The sequence below is a fragment of the Piliocolobus tephrosceles genome, chromosome 4 (genome assembly GCF_002776525.5).
Source record: "Piliocolobus tephrosceles isolate RC106 chromosome 4, ASM277652v3, whole genome shotgun sequence".
NCBI lineage: Eukaryota > Metazoa > Chordata > Mammalia > Primates > Cercopithecidae > Piliocolobus > Piliocolobus tephrosceles.
Genome location: NC_045437.1, coordinates 72,876,988 through 72,904,953, shown reverse-complemented (window position 1 = coordinate 72,904,953; position 27,966 = coordinate 72,876,988). Strand labels below are relative to the sequence as shown.

The following is a 27,966-nucleotide window of genomic DNA, read 5'->3' as shown; positions in this document are numbered from 1 at the left end:
GTTTTTCAGTCTGTTAACTCATGGAAACCACTCAAATGAAATGTAATTAGACATAATTTTCACTATAATTTAGTCCTAATGTGAAGTCTAAGGGATTTCTCCTCATTGGATGCAAATCCCTAATAGATGGGAGTAAGGGGAAACAGGGTCCCTCTGGATTGCAGGGGCAGCTCTTTTATTTGACATGAAACTGAGTACCTACCTAGCATTGTTAAGCGCCCAATTCTGTCCATCAGCAGAGCAGACACAATGTTCCCCGGCAATACTGCCAATGTCCCCAGAAAGTTGACAAAATAAATCCAGTAGGCACTATAGTCATCATCAAAGGTAATCTGACATCCCGTCTTGTTGTGAAAAAATGAGCAGTTTTTAAATTCACTGTCAATGAATTTATATGGCTCAAAATCTGTAGAAACAACAACAAAGAGAATTCATTAAGTTCTTATCAGGCATGCACCAGTATAAGAAAGCCTATTGAGAATTCAGAGACGAATCACAGTATTGTAAATTCCTTGAGGGCTTTCAGGCCTGTGCTGGCTGGACTTTTTGTGTCTTCTGGCCAAAGCATAGGATCTAGTCTGGCTCTTCACATTATAAAGTAGCTGAATGATGAGATACCTTTGTTGAATAAAGGAATAAATTAAATTAAGGGGTCCAGTTATCTTCTTGTTTCCCATGGTTGGCCATTGCTAATTATATTACTTGCTTACTCCTTTACAATATTACTTTGTCTTAATTATCATGTTATATAAAGACTATCATTATAGTACTAATAGTGTTCATACTACAATTATAAAAACAATTTGTTTCAAAATGTGCATGGGCTGGGTATGGTGCCTCAAGCCTGTAATCCCAGTGCTTTGGGAGGCTGAGGCAGGAGGATTGCTTGAGGCAGGAGTTCAAGACTAGCTTGGACAACATAGTGAGACACCATCTCTACAATAATAATAATAATAATAATAATAATAATAATAATAATTTTTTATTTGAGGCTGCAGTGAGCTGTGATTGCACCACTGTACTCCAGCCTGGATGACAGAGTAAGACCCTGTCGCTAAGGAAAAATAAGTGCAAGAGTCAGCCTTATTGTTGCCATTTTATGAGACTCTAAGGCACAGAGAAGGAACAAGTCTTTCTTCAGGCTGAATTTATAATTTAAAGTCTATGTGCATGAATCTACTGAGGAACAAGAGTCAGCCTCATCTGAAGGTCACCAGCATTCATTGCTAATCTCTTCTTGAATTTGAAACCATCCAACGAGAGTTGCAGATGGTGGTGGTTTCTGCTAAAATGTTGTGAGAATCGAAACTATCTTCCTTGCTGATCAAGATCTGACAAAATGTTGGTCTTCTGAGTTTTAATGGGTTAGAAGACAGGTAGATAGCATTGCTCAAAAAACAAAAAACAGAAAGACACCTGACCCCTTTCTTCTTTGGAGCTAGGCAGAGTTGACTCTTGTCTGAGCACTAAGAAGGCAGGTCTGGCAACAGGGCAAATGCTGATGCTCCTTCCAATGCCAGGCTGTTATGCTGGATGCATTTTACAGGACACACAGACCAATGTTTGGGAGTGGGAAAGTGGAAAGCACAGTCTTTGAAATCAAATAAATCTGGTTCAAATCTGTTATTACTAGTTTTGTAATTGTGGACAAATTACTTAATTTTCCTAAGCCTCAGCTACTGTGAAAACTAAATGCGATAATGTATGTCTAATGACCTAGAGTAGAAAACAGTATATAGGTGTTCAATCAATGCTTGTTTGCCTTCCTTTTCCCCCACCCCTGGGGAGTTTAAAATACCTCATTATATGGATTTGGCTAAAAATATATGAGTGTAGCCACTTGTTGTCTATCTCTGTTGGCTATAGAGTTGAGGCATTTAAACAAACACCAGATTTTGAATCCAGGATTATCAAAACAAATAAACTATAGGTTAGGTCTTTGCTTTAAAAATTTATTCATCAAAGGATTTTGTTGTTGTTGCTAACTTTTGAACTGTGGCAAGCTCCATTTGCACTAAATCTGACAAAGACAAACAATACAAGCCAACCTTTGATCCAACCTGATTTAGATAACTTGTTCCATTTATTCTTTAATATCCACTTCCCACATAAGCCTCTGTCCACATTATCACATGGTTATCACAGTGGGCCCTTTGACGAGGCCTCAGGTAGAGGCAGTAATAAGCAGCACACCTACCTGTGTTGTCAAAAACAGTATCAATAAATGTGCAGTTCTTGAAGTAGGTGTTGAGTGAAGTCACATCCTCAAAGGTGCAGGACTTAAAAACAGAGTCTTTGAAAGTTACAGATTTGAACTTGACCCCTACGAATCTGCCCAACACACAGAAAAATTCATATTAATGACTGTGTCCATCAAAGTTCAAAGCTAAGTCAAACAGTTTTAGAGATGGAATGCCCCACTGTCTTAATTATAAAGAACACAGACTTCTGGATTTTCTTAGCTCTCTGCTTTTTCCCCTTTTCCTCATCCAGGCTGACCTTTGCCTATCTTGTTGCTTACCAATAAAGAGATGACACTCCTAACTTCCCTTAGCTTTTTGCAATGTTGGTAAAAAGTTTTGTGGGGTATGCAACTGAAGATACTTTGGGAATTACCTGGGGCTGTTCTTTAGGTTTTAATCCTATTGTCTCTTCACATATATCTTTATTTGAATATTCTCTATTTGGAGTTAATGCCTCTAACTTAAGGATGTCCTCCTACCCGATCTTTTAATAAAATTATTTTTCGCTAGCTGAAAACCCAGTCTTCTTCATTCTAGTGTAGGGATCTCCAATTATCCCAAAGAGAGAGCATGAGAATTCTGTTTCGTTTATATGAAGAATAACTGACTTGGGGTTGAAGAAACTCATAGGTGACACTCATTTCCAGGATAATTTTTCTTCTTCCAGCCAACAGATAGTCCCTTCAACCAAACAGAAGTATGAGAACTCTGTTTATTTTTGGAAACATGAAGAATGATGAAACCTGTTCAGGTACATTTTTGGGTGTTATAAGGGGGAATTCTATGTGGTAAAGATGGTAACAGTCATAATGATCATAACATCTTAGAAGAGTCCATGATTCAGGCCTTATCAGCATTGATAAGGACTCCCAGCAGACACAGATAAATATTCATTAATGTGTCTTGATACTTTTTTAAGAGACTAGGAATGTACCCTTAGCCAGTCACTGAGAGGAAAATGCTTGTTCTCCTGGGGAAGGAGTTATTATGTCAATACCAATCTTATTATTAGGGGCAGAAAGGGACTGATCCAGTCACTGAGAGGATAATGCTTGTTCTCCTGGGGAAGGAGTTATTATGTCAATACCACTCTTATTAGGGGCAGAAAGGGACTGATCCTTCTAGGTAAGTAGGTTGATTTAAAAGCATTTTACTAACTATTGAGTACTTTCAAAATTATTCTCTCCCTAATACCCAATTACGTGTGTTGGTTCACAATGCACTGTGGCCTCACAGACCAATCAGCTTAAAAAAAATCATTCCCGGCCGGGCGCGGTGGCTCAAGCCTGTAATCCCAGCACTTTGGGAGGCCGAGACGGGCGGATCACGAGGTCAGAAGATCGAGACCATCCGGGTTAACATGGTGAAACCCCGTCTCTACTAAAAAATACAAAAAAAAAAAAAAACAAAAAAAAACTAGCCGGGCGTGGCGGCGGGCACCTGTAGTCCCAGCTACTCGGGAGGCTGAGGCAGGAGAATGGCGTGAATCTGGGAGGTGGAGCTTGCAGTGAGCTGAGATCCGGCCACTGCACTCCAGCATGGGCGACAGAGCGAGACTCCGTCTCAAAAAAAAAAAAAAAAATCATCCCCATGGTACATTACCTGGAAAAAATAATAATGATCTTGTTTCAATCCCCACTCCAGGGACCCAGAGTAAAAACATCTAAATGCACCAAAAGAGGCTAAATGATGGCATAGCTTTAAAAAGTTATCAATTTTTCTGTCATGGAACTGAATTTCGAAAAGGGAATGAATCAGTTTTATTTTTTCAATGGATAATTCAGAGAGTACACACAGTGCACAATTCGAAAGGTTGAATGCAGAGTACACACGGTGCAAAATTCGAAAGGTTGAAAACAGAAAAAGTCAGTCTTTACCCATCCAACCCCAGGCCACAAGTTCCTCTGCCCAGAATAACCATTGTTGTCAGTTTCTTGTGTGCTCTTCCAGGAGCATTCTGTGTTTAAAGTACACCTGCTTTATCTCCTTCTAGTCTACTTTGGAGGTTATTCCATATTAGTACATAAAGAGTTGCCATTTTATGATGCTGAATAAAAAAGCTATTTAAAAAAAATGAATCTGTTAATGGTATTTCAAATTTTCCTGAAGGAGAAAAAAGTTGTTTCTATCATCTTTTAAAATAAATGTGTAACATATGTGTTTTACAAAAATTGTAATACTATTAAAATTAGTAATCATTATATTGCTAATGTAAAAAAGTTCTAACAGTGACTGAATATCCAGTTTAGAACTTTAACATATATTACTAAAAATATGACTGTCAGAGACACAAACATATATTAGAAATTTCTAATGGAGTAATAATAGTCAGTTTTCACCCTGGCATCACAGAGGACTTGACGCTAAGCTTTCTGTGAAATGTAAGTGCAGATTCAAGTCAGTATTTTATGTGGGACAGTGAAGGTGATCCTACTTGGCTTGGATTATGATTAGTTCCTTCATTGAATTGCTAATTTGAACAATACCTCCTAGTTAGTAACCCTCTTTTCCATTACACAGATCATAAGCATCCCACTGAATTCTTTTTCATCTTTCTGAACTGGTTTTTGCTCTGGGGAACTTTGATTATTTTAGAGTTTTACTTTTATCACTCTTGAAATTGGGACAATTTCCTAAGAATGATGCAAGCTATCATGAACTTACACTGGCAATTATTTGTTCAGGCAACAAAAATACTTGGATATAAACAAGTGCTTGGTCTACTCTTTTCCCTGTCTAAAAGAATGACCCAGGACCACCTCCCTGAGTCGGTTCTCTCTTGTCATCAAGAAATATTTCAGATCCCATAAAGGAGACCCTTCCATCTTTCAAAGCCCTTTACTTCAGGGAATGATTCCTATTCTCTAATTGAAACTCTTCCTGATGCAATTTGACCTCAATTCTGCATTCAGCATATTGGGAAGGGTGAATTCTGAAAAGTGGCTCTGTTTCTCAGGAATAGAAGACTCATATAATCACATTTCAGGTTTCTTCTGTGAATTAAATAATCCTATAGCCTGTCTTATTTTCCCATACTCTTCACTCTTCTCTTCCTTCCATTATTTTTGTCGCTCTCCAACATTGCTCTAAATTTTCTTTCCACACCAGTCAAGGCCACTACTTAATAAATATGAAGCAACTTAGCTGCAAAAATAGTTTTAAGTGAAATAATGGATACACTGGTACCTTTTATTTCAAGCCTATTTGGAAGTATCGAAATTCACCATGAAAATGACTAAGTGTACAAACTAAAACAAACAAACAAACAAAAAAAAAGATGCCTGTTTCAGTGCAGGGAAGGCTAAGAAGAAATGTTTTCGTGGATAGGTAGCAAATTAAATTATTTCAAGTTTCTAGACCTGCCATTGTCGTATTCCATTCCAGTATGAATCTGATTTTCCATTGTAAAGTTAATACTGAAATTTGCATATTTATCTCTCTGCACATTTCTGGTTAGCAATGCATATTCATCGGACTGCAGATGTTTAATGACATCAGGAAACCAAACAGATAATCCATAGTACCTGTGAAGACAAAGAAATGTGAGTTTGTAAAGGCACTAGCATGCCAGAGGCAAGGAGCACCTCCCTGGTGTTTTCACAGTGGTAATAGTTCCTGGAGAATGGCTGGCTCCCTATAATATTATGAGTAATTCATCATACAGCAATCCATGTGTCCCTTTCCCTCAACATCAATCTGCAAAAGTCAAGCTTGAGAGATGGCCTAAGGTTAGGTGGAGAACCCCAGGTATGTAATTCCTAAGCCCTTCCTTTGGGAAGAGACATGCAGAAAGCATCACATCCTATGCTCATACGTGGTGCCTGGTCTGAATATGTCCTCCCAAAACTCGTGTGTTGGAACTAAAACCCCAATATAATAGTATTAGAGGTGGGGGCTTTAGGAAGTGATTAAGTTATGAGGGCAGAAACCTCATGAATGAGATTAATGTCCTTATAAAAAGAGGTGCAAGGGTGCTGCCTCCCTCACTTTTCCCCTTCCATCCCTTCTACCACATGAGGACACAGTATCTGTCCCCCCTTGAGGACTCAGCGACAAGCTGCCATCTTGGAAGCAGAGATTATGCCTTACTGCACACTGAATCTGCCAGCAGCTTGATCTTGGACTTCCAGCCTTCAGGACTGTGAAAAATAAAATTTCTATTATTTACAAATTACCTGGTGTGGTATTTTGCTATAGCGGCAGAAATGGAGTAAGACACCTGGCATCCTGGCCCCAATATCTTTCTCATCATTCCAGGCTGCTCTGAGAAACTCTCCCTCCTAGTCTGGTGGTACAAACTCCTGGGATCCAAGCATGGTGAGAGCTCTTAAAGAATGACCTCTTTTGCTAATGGGGAATCTTTCTTGGTTGCTACACTGCTGTGGCACTGCTATCCTGGGGGTAGAGTGCCAGTTCCCAAGGTAGTTCAAGGCTGTGAAAAGGACATTCGTGTTATTCTCAGAGATTCCAAGTTATTTCCCCTTTCTGCCTCTTGACCTCTAATGTGTTATTCTAACAGCTGTGTCACGCTGCTGTGCTGTTCAATACAGAAGCCACTAATCATGTGTGCCTACCAAGCAGTTGAGATGTGGCTAGTTCAAACTAAAATATACTATAAATATAAAATACCACAGGATTTTGAAGACTTACGGAAAAAAGAATGTAAAAATATTTGCTAATAATTTTTATACTGATCATGGGTTGAAATGACGGTGGCTCACGCCTGTAATCCCAACACTTTGGGAGGCCAAGGCAGGTGGATCACGAGGTCAGGAGATCGAGACCAGCCTGGTCAATATGGTGAAACCCTACCTCTACCAAAAATACAAAAATTAGCCAGGCATGGTGGTGCACGCCTGTAATCCCAGCTTCTCAGGAAGCTGAGGCAGGAGAATTGCTTGAACCAGGGTGTCGGAGGTTGCAGTGAGCTGAGCTCGCGCCAATGCACTCCAACCTGGCGACGGAGTGAGACTCCGTCTAAAAAAAAAAAAAAAAGGAAAGAGAGAATGAATGAAACAAAATGTAGTATTAAAATTAATTTTATCTATTTCCTTTTACTTTGTGTGTGTGTGTGTGTGTGTGTGTGTCTACCAGAAAATGTGAAATGAACATCTGTGGTTCACATGATATCTCTATTGCACAGTGCTGCTCTGAAGTAGTACCTCCCAAGGTAAGGTCCCCGGACCAGCAGGATCATCATCCCCTACAAACCCAGGTTCCAGTGAAACCTGATGAATTAAAAACTCTGGCAGGGGAGTCCTCCAGGGATTCTTCTGATGCACATTCAAGTTTGAGAACCACTGCTCTAGTTTATCCCCAGTGACGAAGGGACACAGGGAAAGAAGTGGGAATGGGCATAGCCTTTGCAGGAGGACAGGCTGGGTTTGAATCCTGGTCTTGTTGCTTACTAGCTGCCTAAACTTGGGCCAGTTATCTAACCCTCAGTTGCCCATCTCTACTATTGGAATGATGGGAGTATCCACCTTCCTGGGTGGTTGCTCAGTTTAAATGGGATGTCAAATATCTAGCACATAGAAAGTGCTCAGAAGACAGTATGAGTCTTTTTTATCATCATTGTCATTAGGATTCCAGAAACATCTGTGCCTCAGGATTTCCACCCCTTTTCTTCATAGTAATGACTGTGGGGGTGTGAGGGTAGTTATTGAGGAAGAAATGACTTAGGGGTACAACATTTATGGCATTGTTCTCTGGTCACATACAAACCTTGAAATGGCAACAATGAGGAGGGCACATTACCCTAGAATGTCCGTCATCAACGATGTTGGAGGGCTTTTGGTTAATTTGTCATTTATTTAGCAAACATTTACTGAACATGCACTAAACACTAGGCACTATTAATGTGCCAGGGATATAGCAGTAAAATAAATAAAGCTTAAAATATGATCAATAATGAATTAGTAAACAAAATAAACAAACCAGATAATGATGATTACTCTTTACACCGTGACAGCAGGACTTCCTTCTTGCTTATCTTTGTCTTTCTTTGTCCTTAACCTCTTGCTTAGGTACAGAGTAAGCACTTAATATAGGTTAATTTTCAGCCTTCCCTTCCTTCAGAGATTAATGGATTTTCTAGAACTTGGGTGGGAATTACTTTACATATTCTAAGTCAACCTTCTTAATTTAGAAATGAGGAACTGAGACTAAGCAATGTCTGCAAGTCACAAGCTAGCCAAACCACCCAGCAGAATGGGCTGCTAGGTCTCCTGACCCCCAGCTTCCTTCTTTCTCCCTATTCCACCTCCTCCGGCACTGAGAAAGAGTGGTCATCTTTGATCACTTGCCTGGTTTGATTTAGGGATGTTAAGAGATGAAACTTGCAACATAAATGTTAGGCTCTATAAGGTACTGAGATCCTGCTGACCTGAAAGTGTAGGGTATTATCTAATTCTTCTTTTCTAAACAGCAAATTAGGCAACAAGAGAATTGTACATACACATTCTAAAGTGACTATGTCAGCGATTAGCAAATAAAATCTTGATATTTTCTCCCTATTTCCTCTTTTCCTAGAACACATATATGGCAGTTTTATTCATTTGGCAACAACTATTTATTGAACTGCTATTGTGTGCCAGGAATATACATTAGTGAATAAGACATAAACAAAATTATTATTTTCTTTTAGAGATGGGGTCTTGGCATGTTGTCCAGGCTACAGGGCAGTGGCTATTCACAGGTGTGATTATAACACACTTAAGCTTCCAACTCCTGGGCTCAAGCAATCCTTCACCTCAGCTTCCAGAATAGCTTGGAATATAGGTGCATGGCACCACACTCAGCTTTGAACAAGGCAGTTAAAAACCCCTGTCCTCACAGAACTTCCAGAGAGGGAAGCCAGAACTTTACTCTTTATACGGAATAAAGGAGCATTTTGCATATTAGAAGGTGGAAAGTGCTGTGGGGTGAAGTAGAGCTGAGAAGGGGATAGGGAGTGTGGAGGGGCTGCAATTTTTTTAAAAGAGAGGATGACATCACTGAGAAGGTAACATATAGGAAAGAGTTGAAGAGAGTAAAGAAATGAACTGGGCAGATGTCTGGAGGGGAAAGCAACTCAGGCAGAGGAACACTGCAAAGGCCCGAGATGGGAACTATTCTAGAATGTTCAAAGAAGAGCAGAGAGGCTGGTATGGCTGGGACTGGGCAAAGGAGGACAGGACAGAGAAGTCATGGGGCAAATCATCGACGGCCTTACTGGATTTTGCAGATACAATTGGTTTTGCTACCTTGGCTTTATGACAAAACAAATAAAATAACTGGCTTATAACAACCACAACTCTCAGCAAACCTAAGCTGAAAAAAAATTTCTTCCTTAGCAGGTTAACAGCCTCAAGCAATATAAGAAAAGAAAGCAGCATGGCTAGGAGTTACAATGTGGACATTGAACAATTTTGCTTGCCAAGAATTTAAAAATCACTTACCCAAAGGACAGGGTGAACCAAACAATCGTAAGCTTTATTGTATTATCCCTGACTGGGTAGTTGAAACATCTCATAAAAGTCAACCAAATCTGTGAAATATTAGAGAGTTAGTTTTCTCATGCAGTTACTTAGTCAACCCCACTCCCCGACCCCTTCCACCAAATTATAAAAAAAGCTGAGTTGTCATTGGGTTGAATTCATTTCACCTTAAAATGTAAAAGCTACAGGTAATTGGAATTGTCATTCTTCAGCTTCCTGGATGCCAATGGACAAAGCAACTCAAGAGTTGAAGGCACCCTGCCACTGCCGAGACTCCTGGCCTAACTAACACTTTCCCTTTCCTTTTTTTTTTTTTTTTTTTTTTTTTTGAGACGGAGTCTTGCTCTGTCGCCCGGGCTGGAGTGCAGTGGCCGGATCTCAGCTCACTGCAAGCTCCGCCTCCCGGGTTTATGCCATTCTCCTGCCTCAGCCTCCGGAGTAGCTGGGGCTACAGGCGCCCGCCACCTCGCCCGGCTAGTTTTTTGTATTTTTAGTAGAGACGGGGTTTCACCGTGTTAGCCAGGATGGTCTCGATCTCCTGACCTCGTGATCCGCCCGTCTCAGCCTCCCAAAGTGCTGGGATTACAGGCTTGAGCCACCGCGCCCGGCGACACTTTCCCTTTCCATCTTTCCAGCTTTCCCACATGGAATGTATTGGCTCAACGCTGATGGAGAGGGATCCAATGACCTGGATATAGTCCAGGAGTCAGGTGTCGTGGGCAGGAGGAAAGAACCTCGCTCACAGGGCAGGTCCAGTAAACCCCTCTTCTGACTAACCTCAAATGCAATAAAGTGACATGCAGGTCATCATGGGACTTGTTACTTACTCCGTATAGCTCGGTGCGGATCCGAACAAAACACCTCCTATACCATGTTCCTGTGTCACTCTCAATTTCAATCAGCTCATCTATTTGTTTAGGAGTTTTTATTTTGTTTACCTGTAGAGAGAAACAGATCAAAGTGCTCAGTTACCTTCTCTGAAGTTGCTGATTGTAGACTTACAATTTGTTTTTACAGGAGCAAAAACTGACTCTGGCAAGAAGTAGGCAGTATTTGGTAATCACTTCATACATATATGAGACCATTGGCATAATTATACGGATCTGAACAGCACCTAGAAGAGCTGAAGAAGGAATGAGTGAGAGGGAAAACCACAAAGAAATGGGGGAAGGGCAAATAGTAATAGAATAATGTGAAACGAAAATGCCCTCCCTGAACCATTACTATAGAGACACACATTAGCAGACAAAACATCCAGGTAAGTTAGATTCTGGATTCAGAATTATTTAGCTTGGGCTGAAGTGAGTGTACACATTTTTTTCTTTGAAACATACTTATTTGATGAATTTGACCCTTAACTGTAGTTCTGAAAGCATTCCCATCATTATTCTCAGAGCACCACTTCCGGTCCTTTTCTTCCTTTTCCCACAGCTTAACCCACAGTGGCTAGTCAGCAAATACCCACAGGTAGCCACGATTCAAGATTAAGTGAAGGAGTTTTGATTGCAAGCATCAACATGAATTTCTCAGCCATGTAAGGGAAATAAATGATAGAGGTTTAGCATGAAAAGCAGCATCTATGACTTCAGTTAGCCCCTTTTTGCTAAGGAAGAGAACCACAAGACAGGAGAAGCAAAGAGAATGAATCCTGAAAATAGGAAAAAAGGAAGAATGGGTCCTTTGTGGGCCTGGCCTGCCTTCTCCTGCTAATCGAGATTTGCCTGTTTTTGATAAATCTGAGAGGACATGGAAATGTGTACACATTATCCCCGCCAGAGGTTTGAACAGGTTTTTCTGGACATCCTGCCAACATCTAAAGTGGCAACTCTACTAGCAGAATACAGGTACCTAGGCTGGTTTTAGACAGAGGTGGCTTGGAGACCCTCAGCACCTTTCAAATTATACCAAGTAGGCAGTAGCTTCTTTCTGGCCGGGTAAACAAAGATGCCTGTACTCAGCAAAAATAATCTCTGAGTTAAATATGGAATTCCAAATCAAATGCAGTCAGCTCAAAATAATCCATGTAGGAATTATGTCTTTAAAACTCTAGATTAAAAAAAAAAGGTGTTTTTTTTTGTTTGTTTTTTTAACATCATGGGATAGTCTTAATCCACTTTTGGGAGGCTTCCTCTTTTTCACTCATTGATGTCTGTTTGTTCATTTATTCATTGGCACCCATGCGGGATGCAAACATACGCAGTCATGGGGCTCCAAACAATTACCATACAAAATGAAAAAAAACTACTCCAATGGGGATCTATATAGATGGGAAGGAAATACTGTTCAGAACAGCCCATTCAACCTGGAAGTGAGAGAGAGGCTTCAGGAACTGCAGGCTTATAGAGAAATACTCTATCTGTCATGCATGTAACCTGCTTGGAGGACATTCCAAGTGGGAGAAAAATGCGCAAACAAATGTCCAGAGTTAGGAGGGAAAACAGTGTGCCAGGAAACTGCAAAGAGCTTGCGATTCCTGAAGGATAGCAGAAGGTCAGAGGGCAGTGAATAAGGACTGCACCAAATCAGCGGCAGTGGACTGATATTTAGGAGGTGGAATAATAGAACACAATGATTTCTTAGATGTACTGAAGCTAAAAGAAATAATATAGTTTTTAGGTTTAGGTGGTGCTGGTGGTAGCTGCTGATGAAATTTACGACAATGATAAGGCTTGGGGACTCATTAGGTGATAAATTCAGATTTAAAGATGCCATTTTGGCCGGGCGTGGTGGCTCAAGCCTGTAATCCCAGCACTTTGGGAGGCCGAGACGGGCGGATCACGAGGTCAGGAGATCGAGACCATCCTGGCTAACACTGTGAAACCACGCCTCTACTAAAAAATACAAAAAACTAGCCGGATGAGGTGGCGGGCGCCTGTAGTCCCAGCTACTGGGGAGGCTGAGGCAGGAGAATGGCGTAAACCCGGGAGGCGGAGCTTGCAGTGAGCTGAGATCCGGCCACTGCACTCCAGTCCGGGCGACAGAGCGAGACGCCATTTTTGAAGGGCCTATGTAATCTAGAAGGATGCCCACAAAGCCCTTCAACCTGCACATCTGGAGCTCAGGAGATTTGTGCATTAGGAGACATGCAGGAAACAGCTGAGATCAGCTAAGGAGAGTGAATAGGGTTAAAATGGAAGTTAGCTGAAAATGAAGTCTTGGAAAACAATATTTAAGGTAAGGGCACATGAAGAGCTCCAGAGGAAACCTTAAGAGGGCCAGGCATGGTGACTCACATCTGTAATTCCAGCCCTTTGGGAGGCTGAGGCAGAAGGATCACTTGAGCCTAGGAGTTTGAGACCAACCTGGACAACATAAGGAGACCCGTTGTGAATTATCTACAAATAATTCAAAAATCAGCCAGGTATGGTGGCACATGCCTGTACTCCCAGTTACTAGGAAGGCTGAGGCAGGAGGATCACCTGACCCAGGGAGGTTGAAGCTGCAGGGAGCTGTGATCACACCACTGCCCTCCAGCCTAGGCAACAGAATGAGACCCTGTCTCAAAAAAAAAAAAAAAAAAAACAGAAGACCTTAGGAAAATGCATGCAATTTTTCTGTACTGTAGATTTAAAAAATAAAAAGATAAATTTGTCATGGGAGAATCACGTAACAACTTTTTGAAAGTCACATATAAATGACTTTGAAATTATCAGTCACTTTTGGAGTATATCCATCTTATTCTCTTCTAACCTTCGTATAACAACATTAACACAGATCGCCATTAGTGGACTTGGTAACTCAACCCTTTTGGAAGAAAAGGCAGGTAAGTAGGGCAATGAGGCCCTACAGAGACACCTTCTCAGAAGGTCTGGTAAATAAAGGGTTTCTCTTCATCTGGCTGAGAAGAGTTAAGTGATGTTGTATACCCAGACAACGTCTCAAGATTCTTCCAGCCTTATGATCCTTTAAATTAAATTTTTTCCCCTCTCTTATACATCTACTCAAAAAAAGAGTCCTCAACAGCTTCCAGGCCTTAATTGAGGATATCCATTACTTATCTTCATTTCTCCATTACACTGCAGAGAAAATTTTGCTAATTAAGAATCTGTGATAATTTGGATAGAGGCCAAATTGCAGTCTATCTTTACATTATGAAAAATTCATTTCCTAAATAAAATGAAATGAATAAATGAGATAGCAGGGGACTATTTAATCAGAAGTCATTTCATGTGTTTTAAGAACTATAATTGATGTTATGTATAAGCCACTGAAGATCTTATTTACGTTCCCATTTACATCTTACGCTACGTCCCTCCAACCTATTGTAGACAAAACATTTTTAGTCTATTTTGTTTGTTTGTTTGTTTTTTTGAGACAGAGTCTCGCTCTATCACCAGGCTAGAGTGCAGTGGCACCATCTTGGCTCACTGCAATCTCCGCTTCCTGGGTTCAAGCCATTCTCCTGCCTCAGCCTCCCGAGTAGCTGGGATTATAGGCACGTGCCACCACACCCAGCTAATTTTTGTATTTTTAGCAGGGATAGGGTTTCACCACGTTGGCCAGGATGGTCTCGATCTCCTGATCTTGTGATCTGCCCACCTCGGCCTCCCAAAGTGCTGGGATTACAGGTGTGAGCCACTATACCCGGCCATTTTTAGTCTAATTATATGACTGCATATATCGAAAGATTTTATTTTATTTTATTTTTTTTTTGAGACGGAGTCTTGCTCTGTAGCCCAGGCTGGAGTGCAGTGGCCGGATCTCAGCTCACTGCAAGCTCCGCCTCCCGGGTTTATGCCATTCTCCTGCCTCAGCCTCCCGAGTTGCTGGGACTACAGGCGCCCGCCACCTCGCCCGGCTAGTTTTTTGTATTTTTAGTAGAGACGGGGTTTCACCGTGTTAGCCGGGATGGTCTCGAACTCCTGACCTCGTGATCCGCCCGTCTCGGCCTCCCAAAGTGCTGGGATTACAGGCTTGAGCCACCGCGCCCGGCCGAAAGATTTTAAACCATTGTTCCTTCCAAAACATTTCATGCAACCAATTTAAATTAATTTATACTGGCTTTCCCCATGGAGAATCAGCTTTGTAACTGGAGATGGAGGAATGTTCCACGCAAAGCAAACAGCAGCACCGTGGCAGTGCTGTATAGTAAGTCAAATGTCGAGTGCGAGGAGTTGAGGGATGAACGTAGCTGCAGAGAGAGGGGAACCAGACAGCAGGCAGGAAGGAGACTGACAGGGCCTTAGTGTCCAGAGGGAGGGTGTCTGTCTTTATCCTGAGAGCAATGGGAAGCTGCTAGAATGTGAAATTGGGGTGTGTTGCGTATGTGTGTGCCCATGTGCATGCATGTATAATAAAATGAAATATATATTTTTGGAACTATATCTATGATTCTTTTATACCTTATGTTCATGTCAAGCTATATCAAGTTGAAGCCACATTCTTGGATTACCTTTCTCTGGCTTCCTATATAGCTACCTTCCTTTACCAAATTCTGATTAATTATTAACCTAAGAAATGGCCATGTGTGAAATGTCTGCCTTTATGTAAAAGTGTTATTGAAAATAATATACATTATATTGTTCAATATCCCTTATAAAAAGGGATATTGAATAAACTTTTCACAAATTAGAACAAAATAAAATTGGCCTTTCCTGAAAAGCAAATACACTGCCATTTGCTTTATATCAATAATGATATAATTCATTAAATTTATCCTTTGTTTTGGTTGTCAGGTGATATGGTTTGGCCGTGTCCCCACCCAGATCTCATCTTGAATTGTAGTTCCCATAATCCCCACGTGTTGTGGGAGGGACCCAGTGGGAGGTAATTGAATCATGGAGACAGTTACCCCCATGCTGCTGTTCTCATGATAGTCAGTGAGTTCTGATGAGAGCTGATGGTTTAACAAGAGGATTTTCTTCCTTTTGCTCAGCATTTCTCCTTGTTGCTGCCATGTGAAGAAGGACGTGTTTGCTTCCCCTTCTGCAACGAGCAGAAGTTTCCTGAGTCCTCCCAGCCATGCTGAACTGTGAGTCAATTACATCTTTTTCCTTTATAAATTGCCCAGTCTTGGGTATGTCTTTATTAGCAGCGTGAAAATGGACTAATACATCAGGAAACCCAGAGATTAGTTTTATGCTCAGTTACATTGCTTTGATCCTTAGTGTAATTGTTTTCTCACTTATTTGATACTGTTTTTTGTTTGTTTGTTTGTTTTCAATAAATAATTTTACAATTTACTATGTATTCCAAGGTCTGTTACAGGCCTCAAGGTGGTCTTAACAGAGGCATACCTCTCTAAGATGTCTCTCTGACGTCTTAGAGAAAACGTTATGGGGCTGCTATGAGTGTACACCTTTGTGGGGGCTGAGTGTCATTTGAAAAGGTGTAACCTGGCCGAGTGGAGGAAATGGCCCTGCAGAGGCTGGCTCTCTTCTGGTAGCAGGTCAAGGAGAATCAGCGGACAGTCCCTACACCAAGAATCTCTTGTCCTCTGGTACTAAGCCTTTGAGTCAGAGAATAAGTCTGTGATGAAAATGCAGTCTTTCCACCTTAACCCCATCTCTTGGGTTGGTGTTATCATTTAATCAACCACAGAGCCCTTGAGTCCTAGATAGGCATAAGCGAGGTTGGCAACCTATGGGCCAAAAACAGCCCTCCGCCTGTCTCTGTAAATACAGTTTTATTGACACACAGTCATCCCATTTGTTTTAATATTGCCTATGGCTGCTTTTGCACTACAATGGCAGAGTTGAGTAGCTGTGTCAAAGACTATATGACTCGCAAAGCCTAAAATATTTACGATTTTTCCCTTGACATTAAACATGTCCCAATCCCTGGTGTTGAGGATTCTCTGAGGAGAAGACTCACCGTGAAGACCTTCTCAGGCTGACCCCGGGCTCTCATGTTGGTGTCATGAATTAACTTCAGAATCATCCAAGCTTCATCATGTTTTCCAATCTAAGAAATGAGAGTGGACAGTGAAGTGCTAGGAGTGACACTTACTGTTCCTGATTTTCCAATAGCCATCTTGCATTGTCAGATTGAATGAGGTGTAATTGTGCAAATGTATCTCAGTACATCCCATTGGAACACACAGACTATTTGGATATCACTGAATACATGAGCAGTTCAAATAATGTGGTTATAACTAGAAATAGTATCTCCAGATGGTAAAATTTCACTATAAAACAATAAATCATGTTTTCTTCATTGAGTCAAGTAATTTGCTTAAGGAGAAACATGGGTGTTTTCTAGCCACGAGGCAGTTTTTTAACATGTTGGTTGTTGAAAGCAGGTCTCCACGTAACCAAACCCTCCATCATGCCATAATAGGAAGGGAAAATGTACCTCTCAAATACGCAACTGTGCTTTCCTAGAATTAACATGGAACTTTTTCCAATAGAGGTGGGCTGCCTGAGTATCTGCAATAATAACTGTTACCTCCAACAAGAATCGTGGGCTTTCAGGCATGAACGTGAGGGCCACCACAGAGGAGACACAGGGGAGTGCACAGACGATGACAAACACACGCCAACTGTGAAACTGGTAGGCTGATCCCATGCTGAAGCTCCAACCTGGAAAAGGAGGACAGGGAGAGTGAGGGAGAGCTCCTCCTAGACAGCCTCCTGGGAACGTCACCCAGGGTGCCCAAGCCATCGACTTATTAGTCAAGTCTTACTATCCACAGAGCAGTGAGCTGATCTGGGCATCATCCATGGTGGCCAGCTCAACTTTAAGACTCATAATGGCAGAGCTGAGAAGAAAGGTGCTTGGAACTAAAGGGGTCAAGACCTAAGTATGGGGGTGCAGGTATGTATGTACCAAACCCCAAAGGCCAACATAAATTTGGGATGCTTTTTCCAATAGACCACTGTACTAGTTATCTTTTGTTTGCTCTTCCAGATCACTCTCCACTCTTTCCCACTCTGCTATGTGCTAGGGAATGGCTCTCTATGGACTGCATCAGCCGGCTCCGTTGCCCGCTGGCTTGTATAGCTAAGTTTGAATAAAGGAAGGAAGGCAAGAGAACAAAGTGAAAGAGGGTTGGGATATTTATTTCCCTTGCTTCCCTTCTGCCTTCCCCCTGACTGGCTAGAGGTCTGGCAGTGGGTGCTCTCATTTCCTGGGCCTTCTTCCACAGCAGCCACAGCTCTTGTCAGGGTCTGGCTACCCTCCCCTCCAGTTGCTCTTTGAGGCATAGGTGGATCCAGGGTGCTTTATTATTCCTTATTGCTTTCTCTGAACGGTTCCCACATCTTTATAAAGAGTCCCTTCATTAGGCCGGGCGCAGTGGCTCATGCCTGTAATCCCAGCACTTTGGGAGGCCGAGGCGGGCGGATCAGGAGGTCAGGAGATCCAGACCATCCTGGCTAACAGAGTGAAACCCCGTCTCTACTAAAAAAAAAAAATACAAAAAATTAGCCGGGCGTGGTGGCGGGCGCCTGTAGTCCCAGCTCTTCAGGAGACTGAGGCAGGAGAATGGCGTGAACCTGGGAGGCGGAGCTTGTAGTGAGCCGAGATCGCGCCACTGCACTCCAGCCTGGGTGACATAGCGAGACTCCATCTCAAATAAAAAAAAAAAAAAAAAAAAGAGCCCCTTCATTAAACTCCTTTCCACGGCCCCTTTTGAGGGTGTCTGTCACTAGCTTCCTGCTGGCGCCCTGACCAGCACAATTATTAGGAATTGGCGGTTGCTGCATGTCTCCTCATCCACCTCATGCAATAGATCCAGAGAGTTTTACATTTCTAAATAGAACACTTTAACTTCTACATATTATAAAAATATAAAATTTTATATATTATAAAAATAAGCATAATGGGAGACAAACAGAAATCCTTTCAAGAACTAAAAGAAAGCTAATATTTGAATGAATATAAAATGGCTGAAAGTAAACCATTTTATATTCATTCAAACGAATATAAAATTCATTCAAATGGCTGGTTCTAAATGAGAAATAATGAGGCATACCCCATCTAATTGAAAACAGAGAGGAGATTTATAAAGGCATAGATGAATTATGTGAGGTGAAATTTTAATCTCTAGCAATGCTTGGAATTTATATGCCTTTTTGTGAACAAAAATCAGATAGTATACATCCTATCTCCAGGAGACCTGTATAATTACTCATTGTTTACCTGGGAGCCAAGTGAGACTCTGAAGGTGATGTAACTTCCTCAAGGCTACAGAGCTGAAGTTACACATTAGTCTTTCCTGCCAGGATTTGAAACAGAATCTTACAGCCACACACAGTGTGCACGCTTACTCATTCTTAAATGCTGAATTTGTGACAAATGATGTAAACATCAATGACATGCTATATTAATCTTAGATTAATAGAATCTTTCTGGGAATTTAATATATGAAGATAATATGTATTACCATATTAATTATATCATAAACTGTAGGGTGTATGATTGCTATGATGTTTTATGTAGCAGAAGTTCAAAACTCTCACATATCCAAAATGCAGACAAAACCCTATGATGGATCAGAGAAAACAACTTGTTCACTTCACATTTGATCTCAGAGCTTCATATAAAGAACTTCTTTTTAAAAGCTTCAAATCCTATTACTTTAAGGGACTGAAAGAAAAAATAAAAGCTTTAGGTGGCTGAGTTAAGCAAATGTAATGTTTTAAATTTCAGGCCACAGCACATTTCATAAAGTATAGGGGGAAACAGCGAAGGCAAGAGAAGGGAAGGTCTCTGGTACCACTGTTCTTTTGTTTTTTTGTTTTTGTTTTTGTTTTGAGACGGAGTCTCACTCTGTCGCTAGGCTGGAGTGCAGTGGTGCAATCTCAGCTCACTGCAACCTCCGCCTCCTGGGTTCAAGCAATTCTCCTGTCTCAGCCTCCCACGTAGCTGGGACTACAGGTGCACGCCACCATGCCCAGCTAATTTTGTATTTTTAGTAGACAGGGGGTCTCACCATGTTGGCCAGGATGGTCTCGATCTCCTGATCTCGTGATCTGCCCACCTCAGCCTCCCAAAGTGCTGGGATTACAGGCCTGAGCCACTGCGCCCGGCCTTGTTTTTGTTTTGCTTTGTTTTGTTTTTTTGAGGTAGAGTCTCACTCTGTCACTCAGGCTAGAGTGCAGTGGCACGATCTCAGCTCACTGTAATCTTTGCCTCCTGAGTTTATGTGATTCTCATGCCTCAGCCTCCTGAGTAACTGGGATTACAGGTGCCTGCCACCATGCCTGGCTATTTTTTTTTGAATTTTTAGTAGAGACAGGGTTTCACCATGTTGGCCAGACTAGTCTCGAACTCCTGACCTCAAGTGATCCGCCCACCTCGGCCTCCCAAAGTGCTGGGATTACAGGTGTGAGCCACTGTGCCTAGCCTCTGGTGCCACTGTTTTAATCAATTGTGGAGGAAAAGTTAAATATTAAATTTGAACTCAATTGAATATGGACACAAACAATGGTCACCAAGTCCCAGAACAGGTTGTGTGAGCCCCTTGAGGCATTCATCCAGCACTGTTTCGGAGAAATCTCTATTTCAATCGATTCCTATACATTAGTTATTGAAAAACAATAGACAATCACAAAAACAGTTTGACTTTTTTTGTGTTCCTTGAGCCCAGTCGCAAAGGGCCCTCGTGACTGGGCCTCATGCCAAACAACTTGTTACAAAAAGAGTTAGGGTACCAGAGTGCGCCGAAGCTTCGTGAGACCTCTCCTTGTCTGTACATGGATGAGTGGCTGACTCTGGAGCCCAGGCTGTTGCTTCCCAGTCTGGGGGTGAATGCTCCATAGTCTTGTGAATGTAAATCTCTTCCCTTCTCCCCTTCCCATTGCAATCTGCTTATTATATCGTTTGCTTATTATATCAATTTGCTTATTATATATGCATTGCCATTTATGTGGGATAAAGCTTGTTTACCCTTAAAGGTATTGTGTGTGTGCCTTTTCTTCTCCCCTCACGTGTTTCTCACACAGAACACCAATTAGTTCAGAAGGTAAAGTTTTCAAAGGCAAACAGGATGAAGTGATTTAACCAAAGAGAAATTTGCTACAATGGATACAGCAGGAAGCTTCTTATGGTTGAATAATATTCCCTCACCCCTGAAGATGTCCTCATCCTAACCTGTGAATATGTTACCTTACATGCCAAGGGGCTTTGCAAGTGTTAAGGATCTTGAGATAAAGAGATTATTTTATATGATACGGTTGGGCTCAATGTAAATACAAATGTCCCTAGAAGGAAAAGAGGGAGGCAAGAGAGTCACACTGAGGTTGAGGGAAGCAGAGGTCAGTTTGGAGAGAGATTTGAAGATGCTGTGCTGCTGGCTTTGAAGATAGAGGAGTGGGTCACAAACTAGGGAATGCAGGTGGCTGGTAGAAGCTGGAAAAGACAAGGACACACAATCTCTCCTAGAGCATCCAGAAGGAGACTCTAGAAGCCCTGCCAACCCATTTAAACTTTCGATCTCTAGAACTGTCGGATAATAAATTTGTGTTGTTTAAAGCCAATATGGGCCGGGCGCGGTGGCTCAAGCCTGTAATCCCAGCACTTTGGGAGGCCGAGACGGGCGGATCACGAGGTCAGGAGATCGAGACCATCCTGGCTAACACTGTGAAACCCCGTCTCTACTAAAAAAAAAATACAAAAAACTAGCCGGGCGAGGTGGTGGGCGCCTGTAGTCCCAGCTACTCGGGAGGCTGAGGCAGGAGAATGGCGTAAACCTGGGAGGCGGAGCTTGCAGTGAGCTGAGATCCGGCCACTGCACTCCAGCCTGGGGAACAGAGCGAGACTCCGTCTCAAAAAAAAAAAAAAAAAAAAAAAAAAAAAGCCAATATGCTCACAGTGATTTGTTACAGCAGCGACAGAAACCAATACACTTCTTCTTACAGTTAAAGCTCTGCTGCTAACTTGGCTGATAGAAGTTAAGTTGGAGAACTGTAGCATTCTCTCTAAAACTTCAGGCTCCCTGCCTTTTTTTTTTTTTTTTTTTACTTTGCATAACAAGTTTATAGTTTAAAAAGCCATATAAACAATAAACAAAATTTTAATCAGATCTTAACTTCTGTCCATCTAGTCTATGAACACTTATAGTTCAATAATCGTCATCTTCATCAGAGTCCATTACTTCTGTTGAATTTCACTATTGTTGTCTTTTCTGTTTGCTGGTTTACTTTTTTTAAGGATTTCTATTAAACCTAGTTCTGAGAAGGTATCAACCTTCTCACTTAGTTGTCCATATCTTGCCATCTGTATAAGGTAATTCTCTACTGCTTTAGTTTTTTTAGGTTTTGCAAGTCCTAAGTTACTTAACCTGGCCCGGGGCCGACTGACTCAGAACTTGGGCTGAGATACAGTTTCTCGTTTCTGCCTCCCTGTGCTTTGCTTCCTGTTGGGCCGCATCGCTGGGATCCCGTCATCCCGGCGGGCTCAGACCCTGCCGGGCACCCCGCCGGGCACCCCACCGCGCTCTCAGCACCGGGAACACAGCCGACCCTCACCTGTCGGCTGAACTTGGGTCAGAACAACTGAATTCGGCCTAGCTGCAACTGCTGGCTCCAAAAGCTGAGATTGTGCTTGGATCCAGACCTGGCAGGATGAGCCTGCTCTCGGCCAGGGGACCCTACATTCCCACACCCGGGCAGGTCCTGCACGTGGCGGCCCCTGCCGCCTGCCTACCAGGTCCTCCATGGGGAAAGCAGCCAGGCCACCTCGGAGCCGGCCACGAGGCTGCCGGGGCAGCGCCGGGCAGGCTCCCTGCTTTTGCTTGGACTTCTCCAGAAGTCTCTCCAAGGACGCCAGGCTCCGTCTTGACAGCTGGTCTTGGGAATTTTGTTCTTCACTCTTACTGCTCTGGCACATCATATCAGCTGGTGGAGAGACTGATTGCAACATGATTCCAGTTGGGCCGTTTTCAGCCTCCCAAGGAATTGGACCACAATCGAAACCCAGAAGAGAGCTAACTGATGAGAGCTAGCAGAGCAGTCCAGCTCTGCTCAGCTTAGAATAGTTTATTCCAGTGTAGATCCTTCCATGGAACAGCTGAACTTTAGCCTGCTTGTTGCTGTTGAGGTCCTTCTCTCCCTCATTGCTTAGTGTGTGTGTGCATATGTGTGTGTGACACACACATATAAACACATACATGCTGGTGGTGTCTCTCTCTAAAGGGTGTGTTGTCCACTCATTTCTCTCTCCATTTGTTTGTAATATGCTTTATTTCCCCCCAGTCTCCAAAACAATTTTGTACCTTTTTCCATGTCTCGTCAAATCTCTAGCAGCCAGCTCCACTCCTGGCACTTGACCTCACTTCCTATTTCTTAGAGGAAATAAACACAGAGAGAACTACGTACATCTCATCTTCTCATTCCTGACTCTATTCATCCACCTGCCCCTGTTCCATCTCTCTGTCTTCCCTTTGGTTACAACAGATGAGCCATCCATGTGCCTAGCTAAGGCCACCCTGCTCACATGGGTTCCCTCAAGGACAGAACTCCTGTATCTGCCCCTCTCCAACCCTCATCGTCATGTTCTCTCACTTGATTTGATGGGTCATTCTATCAGCACGTCTCTATCTGACACCTGAGAAAGAGCCCTTCCTCCTCTCCCACAGGCTTCTCCAGCTGCACTGCTGTTCCTCAGTTCCCCTTTACAGTAAAACCTCAAAAGGATGGTCTATAGCCAGTCTCCACTTTCTCCCCCAGTATTCTCACCTCAGACAGGCTGTCCCCAAATTCCACAGAAACTGAGCTTACCAAAGTCACCAGTCTTTGTCATATTCAATGGTTGCTTCTCTGTTTTCACTCCAATCAAACTCTCTAAATCATTCTCTATAGCTGTCCATTCCACTGTCTTTTGTAAAACTTTTTTCCCTTGGCTTCCTCATCACTAAGTGCTAGTTTCGTTCCCACCTCACCAGCTTTCCTTCAGTTTCCTTAGCTGGCTCCTCTGACTGGCCCCCAAAGGTTGGCACACTCCAAATCTTGGTCATTAGTCATCTCCTCCGCCCATAGGCTCTTTCTAGGGGGACTAATCTATCTCCATGACTGTTAAGTGCCACTTGCATGCCACTGTCTCTGAAATACTTTCTTTTCTCTTCCCAGAGCTCCAGAAATATACCTTGACCTGCCTACCTACATCTTCACAGAGATGCCTAGTGGGTGTCTCAAAGTTACCATGTCTAAAATGGAATTTTGGTTTCCTGCCACACTCCCAAGGAAAACTCTTGTTTCTCTCTTACCCTTCCCTATTTCAGCACTGTCAGATCCCAGATACACATGTCAAAAACCAAGACCTCATTCTCATCTTCTTTTTCCCTCACAACCCCCAATGTTCAGTCCATCAGCAAGTTTCAGCTCTAAAATATACCTCAAAGCCACTCACTTCTCCCTATCTCCATGGCACTGCACAGGTTCTGGGCAACGTGGACCTTCCCCTGACCTTCAGCAACAGGCTCCTGTTTGGTCTCCCTGTCACTCCTGGTCTTCCAGAGTCCATTCTTCCTATAGCAGCCAGAATTATCCTTTTAAAATGTCAATAAGGTCACTTCACTTTGTCACTTGAAAGCCTCCCACAGCTCCCAGTACATTTGGAATGAAACTCAAATGTCTTACTATGGCACCTAAGGCCTATGTAAACTGCTTCCTATTCACGTATCTGAGCTCATCTTCTGCTAGTCCTCTAACTGGCTTGAGCCAGTCCCATGGACCTGCTTCCAGTTCTCTGAACATGGAGCTTAATCCCATCCTAGGGGTTAAGCCTTTTTTCCTGGAAGCCCAGCCATGCATGAGAAAGTATAGAAAGGATGTTTGTTGTATTTTAGCCAGCCTTTCTGAGTTTTGAAGTGAGAGGGTTTTCAATGTTGTCCCCTAGGAGTCTTGGAATGTGATGTTTTCCCGGTCTGGACAGCTCTACTTGAGTATTTGCATGCACAGCTGCCTGCTTCGTACCTTCCAGGATTCAGCTTAAGGTTGTCTCTTCAGAGAGGCCCACACACCAAATCCCACTCTTTATCATGTAGGCCTGATTTATTGTCCTGACAGCACTTATCACTATCTAAAGTTGTCATATTCACATATTGTTTACATATTTATTACCTGTCCCTCTCCCACCAAGAGAGTGGAATCCTGCTTTTCCTATTCATCAAGACCTCCCAAGCAAGTGCTAGTCCGTAGGAAGTGTTCTTTCAATGTTTGTTGAACACACACACACACACACACACAACTATCTGTACATGAGCATGGGCAAAATCAGTGCAGGCTACAAGACCACAGACCCAGATTTTCTTTTGATTATTTTCTTTCTGAATCTACACTAAACAGCAAAACAACCTTGATTCACTTTTTCAAATTAAGTTTGTATCTTCATAGAGTAAAACTTTATTTGTTTTTAGTTATACAGTGCTATGAGCTTGACAAATGCAGAGTCATGTAACCACCATCATTATCAAGGCACAGAACAGTTTCATCACCTCAAAACATTCCCTCCTGCTGCCCCTTGAGAGTCACCTCTTCCTCCAGCCCTAACCCTGGCAATCACTGATCTCTTGTCTGTCCCTATAGTTTTGTCTTTCCAGAATATCATATAAATGGAATCATATTGTACATAGCTTTTTGAATCTGTATTTTTTTTTTTTTTTTTGAGACAGGGTCTCCTCTGTCGCCCAGGCTGGAGTGCAGTAGCATGATCTCAGCACTGCAGCCTTGGCTTCTAAAGCTCAGGTGATTCTCCTGCCTCAGCCTCCCAAATAGCTAGGACCATGGGCAAGTGCCACCATGCCTGGCTAACTTTTTGTAAAGCCAGAGTTTCACCATGTTGTCCAGACTGGTCTTGAACTTCTGGGCTCAAGCCAGCCTCCTGCCTCGGCGTCTCAAAATGCTGAGGTTACAGGCATGCACCACTATGCCCAGCCTTGGTCTGGTCCTTATACTTTGCATAATACAGTTGAGATTTATGCAAACTGTTGCACATACCTGTGGTTTGTTCTTTTTCATTGTGTTGTAGTATTCTATTGTGTGAATATACCACATTTAGTTTATCCACTCACCAGTTGAAGGACACTTAGATTGTTTGCAGTTTTGGGTGATTATGAATAAAGTTGCTATATACATTTCATACATTTCTGTGTGCCACCAAACGTTCCTTGGGTAAATAGGAGTGGAATGGTTGAGTCACATAATAAGCTCATGTTTAGGTTTATAGCAGACTACCAAACTATTTCGCACACTGGTTGTGCCATTTTGAATTCCCACCAGTAATGTATGTGAGTTCTAGCTGCTTCACATCTTTCCCTTCACTTGTTAGGTTTCTTTTCTTAAATTTTAGCCCTTCTTATAGGTATATGGTGGTATCTCATCACAATTTTAATTTGTGTTTCCCTAATGCCTAGTGATATCTTCATTTACTTTTTGTTCATTGATTCCTACTTTAGTGCCTATATGTGCCTGTCATAATGCTGTGATATGGAGACTGATTCCCTGCTCTCAAGGAGGTCATAATCCATTGAAAAAGGCAGATATGTTAACAGACAAGGCCAGATGTGTTGGCTCACACCTGTAATCCCAGCTCTTTGGGAGGCCAAGGCCGCAGGACTGCTCGAGGCCAGGATTCTGAGACCAGCCTGGGTAACAGAGCAAGACTTCATCTCTTAAAAAAAAAAAAAAAAAAGAAAGAAAGAAAGAAAGAAAAGAAAAGAAAGAAAAGAAAGAAAGAAAGAAAGAAAAGAAACAAAAGAAAGAAAAGAACAAAAGAAAGAAGCCAGATGTAGTGGTACATACCCGTGGTCCTAGCTACTAGGTGACAGAGTGAGATGCTGTCTCAGAAAGAAAAAGAAAAGAAAAAAAAAAAAAAAGGCCAGGTGCTGTAACTGATGCCTATAATCCCAGCACTTTGGGAGGCTGAAGTGGGTGGATCACCCGAGGTCAAGAGTTCGATACCATTCTGTGCAACATGGCAAAACCCCGTCTCTACAAGAAATACAAAAGTTAGCCTGGTGCATGCCTGTAGTCCCAGCTTCTTGGGAGGCTGAGGTGGGAGGATCATGTGAGCCCTGAGAGGGAGTCCTGGAAAGGGTGCTGGATGCTCCTCCTGCCTTGTGGCATGTCCCATGGCAGGGGGCAGGGTCAAAGGCTGATGGGTGATAACCTGTGGCTTGAATGAGAGATAGACACCATGAGGGCCTCAAGAAATGACCCTGCAAATGCTTTTTAAAACTGTGATACAATTCTCTGGATTAAAAATAGATACAAGAATGAAGGGGTAAAACACTGACCGCCATCACTACTCAGCCATGAACTCTCAGGACCCGCTTCTGAGCTCCATTTTAAGTGGCTTAAATCTGAATTTGAGAGCCACACAAAGCCTACACTAAAAAAACAGAAAGTGGAGAGACAGCAACATGGAATAAAGGACAGGAATGGGAAAACAAGCCACATTCAACTGGGAAACTGGGTTGTTGCTTTTGGATACTTACCTGCAGTTAGTAAAATGGATTCTTTTCAGTGAAACTTTTATGTTGGCACCACACCTTTTTGTCTTAAAAAATATGTCTTGTATGAGTAATGGTTCTAATTATCCTTTGGTCTTTGTTAAGATACTCATTCAAATGTCATACAGAGGAATTTATCTACAGATACTATAAGTTCCATTCAAGGAAGGATCTCAATTAGAGTATTACAGAAAGCAGTTCCAGCACAGCACTAATCAGTGTGGAGTTAATAAAAGTATTATATATCATGCATAATAATCAAAGTTTTTGCCAGCCTTAAGCTGATGTGCTCTGTGACTGCAGAAAATAGCTGCCTCCCCAGTTGCCTGACTGTCTGAAACCTTTCAAGGTGCCAAGGCAGAAGTGTGTGACATACATACAAGGATGCTGGCTTTCATGTTCTTGTCTGGGCTCTGTCCCTGATCCCCTGGGGGACTTGCCACCTACTTTGCTTATCTATCTATCTATCTATCTATCTATCTATCTATCTATCTATCTATATTTTTTTGAGGTGGAGTTTCGCTCTGTTGCCCAGGCTGGAGTGCAGTGGCGCAACCTTGGCTCACTGCAAGCTCCGCCTCCCAGGTTCACGTCATTCTCCTGCCTCAGCCTCCCAAGTAGCTGGGACTACAGGCGCACGCTGCCACGCCTGGCTAATTTTTTGTATTTTTAGTAGAGACAGGGTTCCACTGTGTTAGCCAGGATGGCCTCAATCTCCTGACCTCATGATCTGCCTGCCTCGACCTCCCAAAGTGCTGGGATTACAGGTGTGAGTCACTGCGCCCAGCCTGCTGATCTACATTTGATTGTCAGTTATGTGATATTATTAATGAAATAGTTTTTGGTAGGAATG

General features: G+C 42.4%; 1 protein-coding gene across 2 annotated transcripts in view; it reads right to left on the bottom strand.

The window, feature by feature from the left end:
• The window catches only part of SV2C (synaptic vesicle glycoprotein 2C), a 273,184-nt gene that overhangs the window by 53,679 nt on the left and 191,539 nt on the right, over nt 1–27,966 (bottom strand). For both annotated transcript variants that reach the window (XM_023196441.3, XM_023196440.2), the window contains 7 exons: nt 17,108–17,241; nt 16,535–16,624; nt 10,549–10,659; nt 9,683–9,771; nt 5,603–5,767; nt 2,198–2,331; nt 203–406 (listed from right to left, as the gene is read on the bottom strand). In XM_023196441.3, coding sequence (XP_023052209.2) covers nt 203–406; nt 2,198–2,331; nt 5,603–5,767; nt 9,683–9,771; nt 10,549–10,659; nt 16,535–16,624; nt 17,108–17,241 — 927 coding nt within the window. The remainder of the gene's footprint in view (nt 1–202; nt 407–2,197; nt 2,332–5,602; nt 5,768–9,682; nt 9,772–10,548; nt 10,660–16,534; nt 16,625–17,107; nt 17,242–27,966) is intronic.